We start from the raw sequence: 11,604 nt of genomic DNA, 5'->3' as shown, positions 1-11,604 counted from the left end.
ACACACACACACCCAGTTCTCAACACGTTTTATTATTCATATTAGTATTACTGGTCTTCAACGCCTACGTATACAACTATTTATAGATCGTATGCATTTTATGTTCTTAAAATCTTCAGCTAAAATTGTATAACCATGTAAATAATTGAAATAGATGATCAATACAATTTACAGTGATGAACAAAAATTAAACACAATATAGGCACAATCATGTAACAAGACTTAAAACAAATAAAGATATACGTAACAAGAACTAGATGCGCTCGTAGTATTAACACAATGTTGATAGTATTTCCACGTTATATGCTGCTTTTGTTCATGAAAAATAAAATCGATAGCTGCAACAGATTGCTATATCAACCGCCTTTGTAATATCTTGTGTCTTGTTAATATATAAATGTTTATGCAGATAGACCTAAGTCTGAAATGCAGTCATTGCACTGCGTTGTATTGCATTGCATTGCTTTGTATTGCATTGCTTTGTGCTGTATTGTATTGTATTGTAATGTAATGTATTGCATTGCATTGCATTGTAATGCATTGTATTGCATTGTATTGCATTGTAATGTATTGTATTGCATTGCATTGCAATGTATTGTATTGTATTGTATTGTATTGTAATGTATTGTATTGCATTGCATTGCAATGTATTGTATTGTATTGTATTGTATTGTAATGTATTGCATTGCATTGCATTGCATTGTATTGTAATGTATTACATTGCATTATTTGCCTTGTATTGATTCAATTGCATTGCATCGCTTTGTATTATATTGTGTTATGTCCTGTCCGTCAGGATCTAATTGTTCCAGCAGACCAGCACGTCCTTAAATTTACAAACTTGAGTATCTCGCACAGCCAGTTTTTTGTCAAATAACATTTATATCCCTTTTATGTCATGAATATCCTAGAATATGAATTTACTAAAGACATATTGGCTGAAATGAAATTTGTCTACTTCATGAAAATTTAGATTGAGATGTATATTTCGAATCTGATTTTCTTTTTAGTGTTCATTTGTATTTCTGTTTGAAGCAAATAGTTGAGAGAGAGAGAGAGAGATGAAACGGTGTTGGTGTAAATGCAGACAAACACATAGATAAACAGATAGGAAGATAAGAACTTATAAATTAATGAAATAGTCAGTTTATTAAGTAATTAATTAAAAGATGTCTTTGTTCGCGTACCCATTGTTTCATAATCGAATAAATGAGAAGTCAATAGGAAAATATTACAGCGAGAGTGAAAGCGGAAAAAATTATAACGCAAAGACAGTGTAAAAACCATTTATCTACCACAAAGAAACGGAAATAAAAAGTATTTAATTAACAAATGTAACCATTGTGGTTTGTATACAAAAATTAGTTCCCATAAATATATTAAACCCTCTACTGCCAAACCTCTTATTATTAGTAATAATTATTAGCAATTAGTTCTTGATGCACTTATTTATTTTTTTATTTTTTTCTTATTATTGATATTATTATTATTATAGCAATAGTTTGCATGTTATATAATTATATCGGGTTATAATGGAAAAACTATAGCTGTTGATATATAGACCCCATGCAATATTATCTCAAGTACATTCGCAATGCGGTATCCTAGAGGTGGCGGCTGCTTGGCTGACACTAATTTATTAATTTGCTAGAGGATCACGTTTTACCAGACAAGCAGCAAAGGCTACTACAAAGTTTCATTCAGAAATAATTGTAACGATTTTTTTCTTCAAGTATGTCAATGTTCTTATAAATGCCATCAGGACGAGACAATGCTTCGGTTGGGCGTTTGGGGTAATTGGGGGAAGGTTATATATACGTTCACTTGAATGATTCTAACTACTTCTAGTTTATATATGTGGCATATTCTGATTATATAAATTCACCCGTTTACTATTCAGGCTATTTATACTATGAAGAAAGAAAAAACCCACGTACAAACAACAAGCTGCGACGTGTTCATATACTAAATATTGCATTCACGCACAATTTTGTTGATATAGCAACATAAACAAACAGGGTTAAATAAAAGACAAGCGATGTGTTTTAGGCTAAAATAACTCTGATCCGAAGAACACTTTCAACTGTGCGCTCTCTAAGTTTTCGTTTCATTTTGGATTGTTTTTGTTTCTTAAATAGGTATGAAGTTGTATATCAAAATGGGTTGACTAACGTTTTATCGAGAATCGACATGGAATATTTGTAGCAAACGTGATTAAGTTCTTAAATTATGATTTTAAAAGTCTCCTACCTTTTGATCTAGAACGCCTGAACGTGTCCACATTTGGTAATAAAGCTCTTAACACATTTGCGGAGAATTTAAGGATATTATCAAGTAATTTTATATAGAGAATATTTGTCCCAAACCTTTAGTTTTAATGAAATGTCACTTGGCAGTTAAATAATGAGTAGACCACTCAAAAATACAGACCTACATGAATCTTGAAACTCAGCATCTGTTTTGCCACAACCGTCATAATCCTTTCATGCAATTATAATCAAGACTATAACTAAAATATTTGTTCAGAGACAAAAATTATGATAACAAAAGAACAATAAGTTCTGTTCAATAATGTTCAAGAACACTCTCACTACATGAACATCAAGCTAAAATTATTTACATTGGCATTATGCCATATTTGTTTGGATGCAAATAAAGGAAACATATATTGCTTGAAACTGACTAACCATGCAGAATCAAAGGTAAACGCATTACAGTGCTAGTTGCGTGTGATGCACCATTGCAAATATGGTTCGAAACGATGATGGAGATTAGTTTGCATCAAATAATGTGAAAATTACGCAAAGCTAATTACATTTGTCAGGGTTTTCGCAAGAATTCTGTCACTGAAGATCAACTGCACCCTTGTAAAGTTGAAATTTGTGGAACAATCCATGAGACTAAAGTAATTATTGTTTACAAGACTACTTGTATTAATAACAATACACAATAGAACAAATTATACACAGCAAGAACAATAACTATAGAAGGTATTGGCCTAGGCCAATAACTGTATAACGTATTGACGTAGACAATCACTACGTACAATATTGACCTAGACTAATAACTATGTAAAGTACTTGCAAAGAGAATAACTATGTAAGGTACTGTCCAAGAGCAATAACTATGTAAAATATTGACAAAGAGCAATAACTATGTAAGGTACTGTCCAAGAGCAATAACTATGTAAAGAATTGAACAAGAGATAATTATGTAAAGTATTGACAGAGAGCAATAACTGTTTAAGGCATTGACAAAGAGTAATAGCTATTTAGAGTACTGACCAAGAGTAAAATCTGTGCAAAATATTGAGCTAACAAGTTCACGATACAAATAATAATGTAAAGCTCCTTTGTAAAGTTGTTTTGAACTCAATGAGGTGACAGAAATATATGATGTGACAATTCATGATTGGCCAGAAAAAAGGTATTATTACTGACTGTGCATAATCATCGTCAGTAGGATGGATTTTTGATATTTCAGAATGTTTAATAACGTTTGGTGGGATTTTTTGTGATTACAAAACTGGAATCATCTTCGGAATTATGTAGAGAAACTTTAAACATGCAAGTAAATACATTTATCTCGAGAATTTGCCTTATATTTAGTTTCGTTATCGCATTGAACAAATGTATTAGTTGCCAAGTGGATAAGGTGATTCAGTTTTAAATCATGTTTATGCTAAGATAATGAGCAGGTGATTCAGACTGAAATCATGTTTATTAAATTGAACATCTTTACTATGCTCATGCATTATTTTATACTTACATAAATTACACATACAAAGTTTATACTTATATACTTTATAAGTCTATTGTTCTGTGGGATTACATCTGATTTTCTCCAGGTGCGCAGGGTATAGAACCACCATATGCTTTCAGTCTCAAACGTTAAAGTTTAGTGGTCAAATACGGTGTATTTCAAACAGAACTATTAATTCTTTACCAGCATTTGTCTGTTGTATTTGTCCACAGTTATTATCCTATCATCAAATGGTGGGACATTATATCGAGTACACAGCAGAGCTTACATGTCTTCAGTGATTAAGCAGACCCTTAAGGTAAGTCATCCCAGACTTTATTAACGTATAGTCTCTAATCCGATTTGATACGAAGGACGTTGGAAGAGGTCTTATTTTAAAATATGAAAGTGTTAAGTACCGAGCCTATTCTATGACGGATAGCTTCATTAGTGATTTATTGTATTCAGTCGCAATTCATTATTCTGGTTGACTGACTGGACTGGTTGATATTATCATAAAAAAAACGAAATGAAGAGGCAATTATATGAAAGTGTTATTTGGGTTATTCAGTAAGAATTAATATTACACATTCTTTCGCAATGAAGTGTGGAACACTTTAAGTGAACTATGTTTTGAAATGGACGACAAGCGCGGAGCGGGAAGAGGAAATCGGAGCCGCAGGGAGAAGCTCTCATAAAACCACATGAACACGAAAGAAGCGTAACGTTTCCGAGAGCACAATTTTTTTTATTGTTAGAGGGTTATAATTGTTTTATTTATTCCCTGGAAACGCACATAATACAGGAGCTTCAGGACGTTTCGCTTTCTAGACTCCCAGTGAGAGTTCCGTCTCACATAACCATTGCCTACTTCTTTTTTAGACCACCCCCCCCCAAAAAAAAAAAACATAAAAGAAGCAAAATGATACTTGATGATATTTTCTGGATCGATCTCATGATGATGTATGATTATCTAAAGTTAAATGTTCATATAACTATTTTCCCTAAATTGTCATAAGATACTTGTGTAAAATGACTGGCTCTTGCTAAAATACTTGATATATATATATATATATATATATATATATATATATATATATATATATATATATATATATATATATATATTGAATCATTGGAGGATATCAGTTTTATTCACATATATTTTATTGTAGATGTTGTTTGTACTGTAGCTGTTGGGGTAAGAGTTGACGTTTTATTTATAAATGAAGTTGTGTTGGTTGTTCCTGCAATTGTTATAGTTGGCCCAGCACGTGTTCTGTTATCCTGTGCAATTTGGGATGTTGTCATTGCATTTGTTAGGGTTGGCACCGCAGATGTTCTAGTCGAGGATGCTATTGATATGTTTATTGCTGCAGTTTTGTTTTGCGTTGGAGAAGCTGTTATTGTAGATGGATTGGCATCTAACGTAGTTGCTGCTGCAGTTAGGTTGAAGATGGTGGTACATAACAAGTCTCACAACATTTAGCTAATGTGTCGGGGTCATAAAAAGGACAAGAACCTACATTACAGCCAGTAGCCTTGTCACCATATTCACAGCCTGCATACAAAGGAAGTGCAATGCATAAACATTCAAAGCTGGCAACATGTTATATAATAAAGAAGTCCCTGTCATTTGCTGAAATTTGTAACTCACTTTTCTTTGATCTTAGTACATGCATATTCTTGTTAGCTAAGATGTAATTTCTGTATATATTCCTCTTATATCCCTTTTGTTGCATATTTTTTTTTTCGTCCAGTCTATCTTTTATTTATGGACGGTTGTTACGTATGATCATTATATATATATATATATATATATATATATATATATATATATATATATATACACAGAATCATGTTACAACTATATGGCCTTAATCTAAGTAACTGAAAAACTAAAAAGCAACCAGTTTACAATGTTTCTGAACTAATGTAAGTGTTGAATGAGTTGATTTGCCAATAGTGTTGGATCAGCTGATATGCCAATAGTCTTGATGTATCACAGTGATGAATTCAGAATAATCCTCCAAAAAGTAATCGAGTTCAAAATGTCAATGAGCACTTTATAATTCCAATCAATAACAAAATGCCCTCGATCTAGGTCATTTCAAATGGAAATTTCCATCGCATTTGTAAACCAGGTCAAGTCTCTTTACTTACATTTTAGCAAACAACCTTACAAAAATCAGGTACACCATAGAGCTTCCGCGGGAAAAATCATGGTCCTGAAACTACGATCCAAGTAAACATTTTCTTTACAAGTGATCATTATGTTTAAGTATAATCAACAATAATGGAAAAATGTTAGCTAAGTAATATGCTGTGTGCGAATCATGACAAAAGACATATATTTGCTGACCATACAACAATGATGATAAACGGCGAGAGCCCAAACTGTGGTCGTATTGACAACAATACTGAACAAAGTGCCAAGGTCATCTGTTTAAAAAAAAAATTCCGTTAAGTAAAAATGAAACGCATGGCTATTTACTTTATATACATGTTTACCTGCAACCCTTGTTAAACGTCATAGTTAAATATTTCGCACTGTCTCTCCATCTAGTCTTCCATGAGTACAAATGATTGCTATTCACTTAAAGAATGAATTTAAATGATAAAACGTGTGATATTGCAACAGAAATGTACTTTACCGTACATTCCGTTTTCCTTCCTTTCCTCTCCCAGTTCCAACATGAAATCTTCAAGTAAGAGTGATTTTATTTTTTGCTAATCAGTACTAATCAATTTAACAGAGCAACAACCCACGTGATAATAACTAGGAATCATTTAAAATTCATGGGGAGGATGTACTAAATAGAAGATATTGTATTAGAAAAATATGTGGTATCTCAAGAATTGTTTAGCTAAGGTCTAACCCCACAGTCAGTAAATCAAAGTTGCTTTCGTTGTCTCCTTCTTAATAAATATAGTCGATAATGAGTAACACTTACGCTTCTACTTTAAGTAACGTATAAATATCTGCATGTACATCGCCACAAAAAAAACTTTGCGACCTTTTTATTTGTATATCTTAGGACGCAATGTTTTCGCAATCATATAATGGGTGTATGCGTGCCAAATTTAAGTAACAAAGCCGAGATCTGTCTAAACACTTTCGTCTGCCATATTTTTGATACGTTAACTTTGCAAGAGAAAAGCAAATCTAATCGGATTGTCGAACTTAATTAAATTTTCATGTTAGACATACATCTAAATATTTGTAAACCCTAGATGAATAATAAGCAAGTTAAGGAGTCATCGTATATATCTGTTAAATGTTCTTGATGTGCACCATACACTAGTATCATAAACGGTCGATGGAAGCAGTCTTATTGTTACTGTACTCATTAGCTTTTGAGGAAACATCACTCTGCCAGGGAAATACTGTTAAGAAGTAGATTGTAGTTATTGGAATAGGTTGTATTGTTTGATTTGTTTCTTTGTTTGCTTTTGTTTGGCTAAAACGTTTCAATAACGTCATATTTACTGTACCAATAAGATATATTTTTGAGGCAACAGTGTGTCTCAAAATTTATTCTTTTAATTTAAATGTTTTTAATTTGTGTCGTTCAGTCGTATAAGAAGGCGAACAGTTTTCAACTCAAGCGTCTTCGGTTGAAAGCCAGTCTTTATTCTGTCTGAATTCTTATAAGCATAAGCCATGTTGCTTGTACATGTCAACCTTTACGGTTTCACAGGAAGCATTTAATTTGGTACAAAATTAAATTAAAAAACTACATTCTGCGAGTATGTAAATTGAATTCAACACACAAACTTGAACTCTTCATTTATCAGTGGAGAAAAATAAAGAAATTTGGTGACGTTACCAAATATATGTGTGCGTTTTACACCTTCAATCTCCTGTTATATCCAATATCAATTCTGACAGCTTTTTATATTTACCTGAAATTGTTCCTTTTTGTGGGAGACATGTACCGCAGCATAAAGCCTCGTTGAAATAGCACCCATATCGGCTCAACGCACTGCAGTTTGTTTTGTCACCATATTCGCACCCTATATTGAACGAAACATTTAATGAAATCATTTACTTACTAGACGTTGATTTGCAATAAACAATTACATCCGAAACAACACTGAACGGACCTATCTGAACATATTATCTACGTACACTTCTGAACTCGAATTATATGAAAAGCGAAATAAAGACATTTTAGGAGGCATATGTTTTTTGTTTAAGACAGATCACCCACCAAATGGCATTTAACTCTGTCAGAGGGCTGCTAAGCACTTTGTCGGTCATAAAAAGGAAGAGTGAACGGACAGACAGACGAAATGGTTGACATACAGACGCAAAAGATGATTACTATATCATTTTCCACGTCTAATAAGGAGAGCTAAAATTATTATGATGTTGAGACGTCTTACAGTTTGATGTTCATTATAATATTTTCTGTGACGAGCTTTTTACATTTACCTAAAATTGTTCCTTTTTGTGGGAGACATGTACCACAGCATAAAGCCTCATTCGAATAGCACCCATATCGGCTCAACGCACTGCAGTTTGTTTTGTCACCATATTCGCACCCTATATCGAACGAAACATTTAATGAAATCATTTACTTACTATACGTTGATTTGCAATAAACAATTACATTAGAAACATCATTGAACGGACCTATCTGAACATATTATCTACGTACATTTCTGAACTCAAATTATATGAAAAGCGAAATAAAGACATTCTTAGGAGGCATATGTTTTTTGTTTAAGACAGATCACCCACCAAATGGCATTTAACTCTGTCAGAGGGTTGCTAAGCACTTTGTCGGTCATAAAAGGTAAGAGTGAACTGACAGACAGACGAAATGGTTGACATACAGACGCAAAAGATGATTACTATATCTTTTTTGCGCGTCTAATAAGGAGAGCTAAAATTCATGATGTTGACACGTGTTACAGTCTGATGTTGATTATATTATTTTCTGTGACGAACTTTTTACATTTACCTGAAATTGTTCCTTTTTGTGGGAGACATGTACCACAGCATAAAGCCTCGTTCAAATAGCACTCATATCGGCTCAACGCAGTGCAGTTTGTTTTGTCACCATATTCGCACCCTATATCGAACGAAATATTTAATGAAATCATTTACTTACTAGACGTTGATTTGCAATAAACAATTACATCCGAAACAACACTGAACGGACCTATCTGAACATATTATCTACGTACACTTCTGAACTCGAATTATATGAAAAGCGAAATAAAGACATTTTAGGAGGCATATGTTTTTTGTTTAAGACAGATCACCCACCAAATGGCATTTAACTCTGTCAGAGGGCTGCTAAGCACTTTGTCGGTCATAAAAAGGAAGAGTGAACGGACAGACAGACGAAATGGTTGACATACAGACGCAAAAGATGATTACTATATCATTTTCCACGTCTAATAAGGAGAGCTAAAATTATTATGATGTTGAGACGTCTTACAGTTTGATGTTCATTATAATATTTTCTGTGACGAGCTTTTTACATTTACCTAAAATTGTTCCTTTTTGTGGGAGACATGTACCACAGCATAAAGCCTCATTCGAATAGCACCCATATCGGCTCAACGCACTGCAGTTTGTTTTGTCACCATATTCGCACCCTATATCGAACGAAACATTTAATGAAATCATTTACTTACTATACGTTGATTTGCAATAAACAATTACATTAGAAACATCATTGAACGGACCTATCTGAACATATTATCTACGTACATTTCTGAACTCAAATTATATGAAAAGCGAAATAAAGACATTCTTAGGAGGCATATGTTTTTTGTTTAAGACAGATCACCCACCAAATGGCATTTAACTCTGTCAGAGGGTTGCTAAGCACTTTGTCGGTCATAAAAGGTAAGAGTGAACTGACAGACAGACGAAATGGTTGACATACAGACGCAAAAGATGATTACTATATCTTTTTTGCGCGTCTAATAAGGAGAGCTAAAATTCATGATGTTGACACGTGTTACAGTCTGATGTTGATTATATTATTTTCTGTGACGAACTTTTTACATTTACCTGAAATTGTTCCTTTTTGTGGGAGACATGTACCACAGCATAAAGCCTCGTTCAAATAGCACTCATATCGGCTCAACGCAGTGCAGTTTGTTTTGTCACCATATTCGCACCCTATATCGAACGAAATATTTAATGAAATCATTTACTTACTAGACGTTGATTTGCAATAAACAATTACATCCGAAACAACATTGAACGGACCTATCTGAACATATTATCTACGTACATTTCTGAACTCAAATTATATAAAATGATGAATTCACCACAAGTTTATATATTTGATTAAATTAATCTATATATATGTATATATATATATATATATATATATATATATATATATATATATATATATATATATATATATATATTATCAAAGCCAGTTAAGCATTAAATGCATGGTTATTTACCTGTTATATTAGTATACGCATGCATACAGGACTCGCAGCATATGTCTAGGTAATATGAATAATAGCAATAATAGGATCGCTGTGCAATCAGCTCCGTACATGCAAGTCCAATATTCACTAATCCAGGCTGGTCTCCTAGTGGACATAAATCTGAATAACAATAATAAAATAATGAACATCTTTATAATTATCGTCATCATTGTCATCGTCATTATCATCATAATTAATACTTTCCTTAAGGAGTCTAATTCCAAACACAATACATTCTGTAGAGGAATCATATTTGCTACCACTGTGTACTGACTTAATAATATGCAAGCTGCCTGAACTAGATAGTTTTGAAAATTGGTCGACCGAAAGACAAATTGCTGCATGACTGTGAAATCACTTCTTAAGGCGTAATGTCCATTTGTTGCGTAATGTTATGAACACGTTTTATTTTATAACAAAGAAAATAGAGCGACAGTGAATAGTTCTAAAAGACAAATGTCCAGACCATCCTGAAATAGTCATATATCATATGATCTCGTTGCATCCTAAATAAATATGCAGTTGTGTTCAAGTCCAAACACATGTGCCATTGTCTTACGATTCAATCCACATTTTATTAGTATTTGCAAGAGTTTACAATTTCAACTCAAATATTGATAAAACAAAAGCATGACACTTGTTATGCTTTGTAATGGATGTACATATCAATAGAAACAAAACAATGATAACAATGTTCTTTATTGTGTTTTAAGATTGTCTGCGGCATATGCAAACGTGTGTAAATATTACTCCCTATTGCCAGAATGCAAATTCTAAACAATATATGTGACATTCAAAGTTGAAATTACAAAATTATCATCAGACTGTAACTATATTAATGCAAGAGGCACATACGTTTCGTAAGAATTACTGTTAGCAAATATGCTATTTTGTCTGTGTTAATGGCAAAACTGCAAATGCATCATCCACTTGCCAATAAAAAAACAAGTCCCTCAGTCTAGTTATGTCTTCACCTTCTCATATCCTCTTCCAATGAAGAGAATTCAAAATTTTCTGACCTTATAAACTTGTAGGAAATTTACGCAAGCTATTAACATGGCTATAATATCCCTTTCAAGAGCATGTAATTACATACATCGGCTCAAGTAGTCCTTAAATGTTAAGTACTGCCCTGCGCATGTCTAATCGTGTGTATTATTGCGCCTTTCCCTTTATCCATTACTAATTCACAATCTGTCAATCGTAATGTAACAAGGAGAACCCATAGGATGTACATTTCGTTAGGTCAATGTAATTTTAGTTTCTTTAAAGTTTATGTTCTAATTTTAAATGTTTAGCGGGTTGTGTAGTGCCATCTAACGTCTTAGTTTTGGGTCACGTGATTCCGCCTGGGTAATATATACGGGCCAACCATGGCTGCTATGGTGGTGT

At 33.0% G+C, this 11,604-nt stretch overlaps 1 protein-coding gene across 2 annotated transcripts in view; it reads right to left on the bottom strand.

The window, feature by feature from the left end:
• Positions 1 to 1,272: 1,272 nt before the first annotated feature.
• Positions 1,273 to 11,604, bottom strand: part of LOC149791018 (uncharacterized) — a 48,466-nt gene continuing 38,134 nt past the window's right edge. For both annotated transcript variants that reach the window (XM_089972891.1, XM_089972890.1), the window contains exons 15-21: positions 10,183 to 10,332; positions 9,776 to 9,886; positions 9,244 to 9,354; positions 8,712 to 8,822; positions 8,180 to 8,290; positions 7,648 to 7,758; positions 1,273 to 5,302 (exon numbers count right to left, since the gene is read on the bottom strand). In XM_089972891.1, the coding sequence (XP_089829017.1) occupies positions 5,187 to 5,302; positions 7,648 to 7,758; positions 8,180 to 8,290; positions 8,712 to 8,822; positions 9,244 to 9,354; positions 9,776 to 9,886; positions 10,183 to 10,332 (821 nt within the window). In that variant the 3' untranslated portion in view covers positions 1,273 to 5,186. The remainder of the gene's footprint in view (positions 5,303 to 7,647; positions 7,759 to 8,179; positions 8,291 to 8,711; positions 8,823 to 9,243; positions 9,355 to 9,775; positions 9,887 to 10,182; positions 10,333 to 11,604) is intronic.

This window comes from Sinohyriopsis cumingii, chromosome 10 (genome assembly GCF_028554795.1).
Source record: "Sinohyriopsis cumingii isolate HCF-2022 chromosome 10, ASM2855479v2, whole genome shotgun sequence".
Classification (NCBI taxonomy): domain Eukaryota; kingdom Metazoa; phylum Mollusca; class Bivalvia; order Unionida; family Unionidae; genus Sinohyriopsis; species Sinohyriopsis cumingii.
The sequence above is the reverse complement of the archived record's forward strand: the minus strand, read 5'-3'. Positions and strand labels throughout refer to the sequence as shown.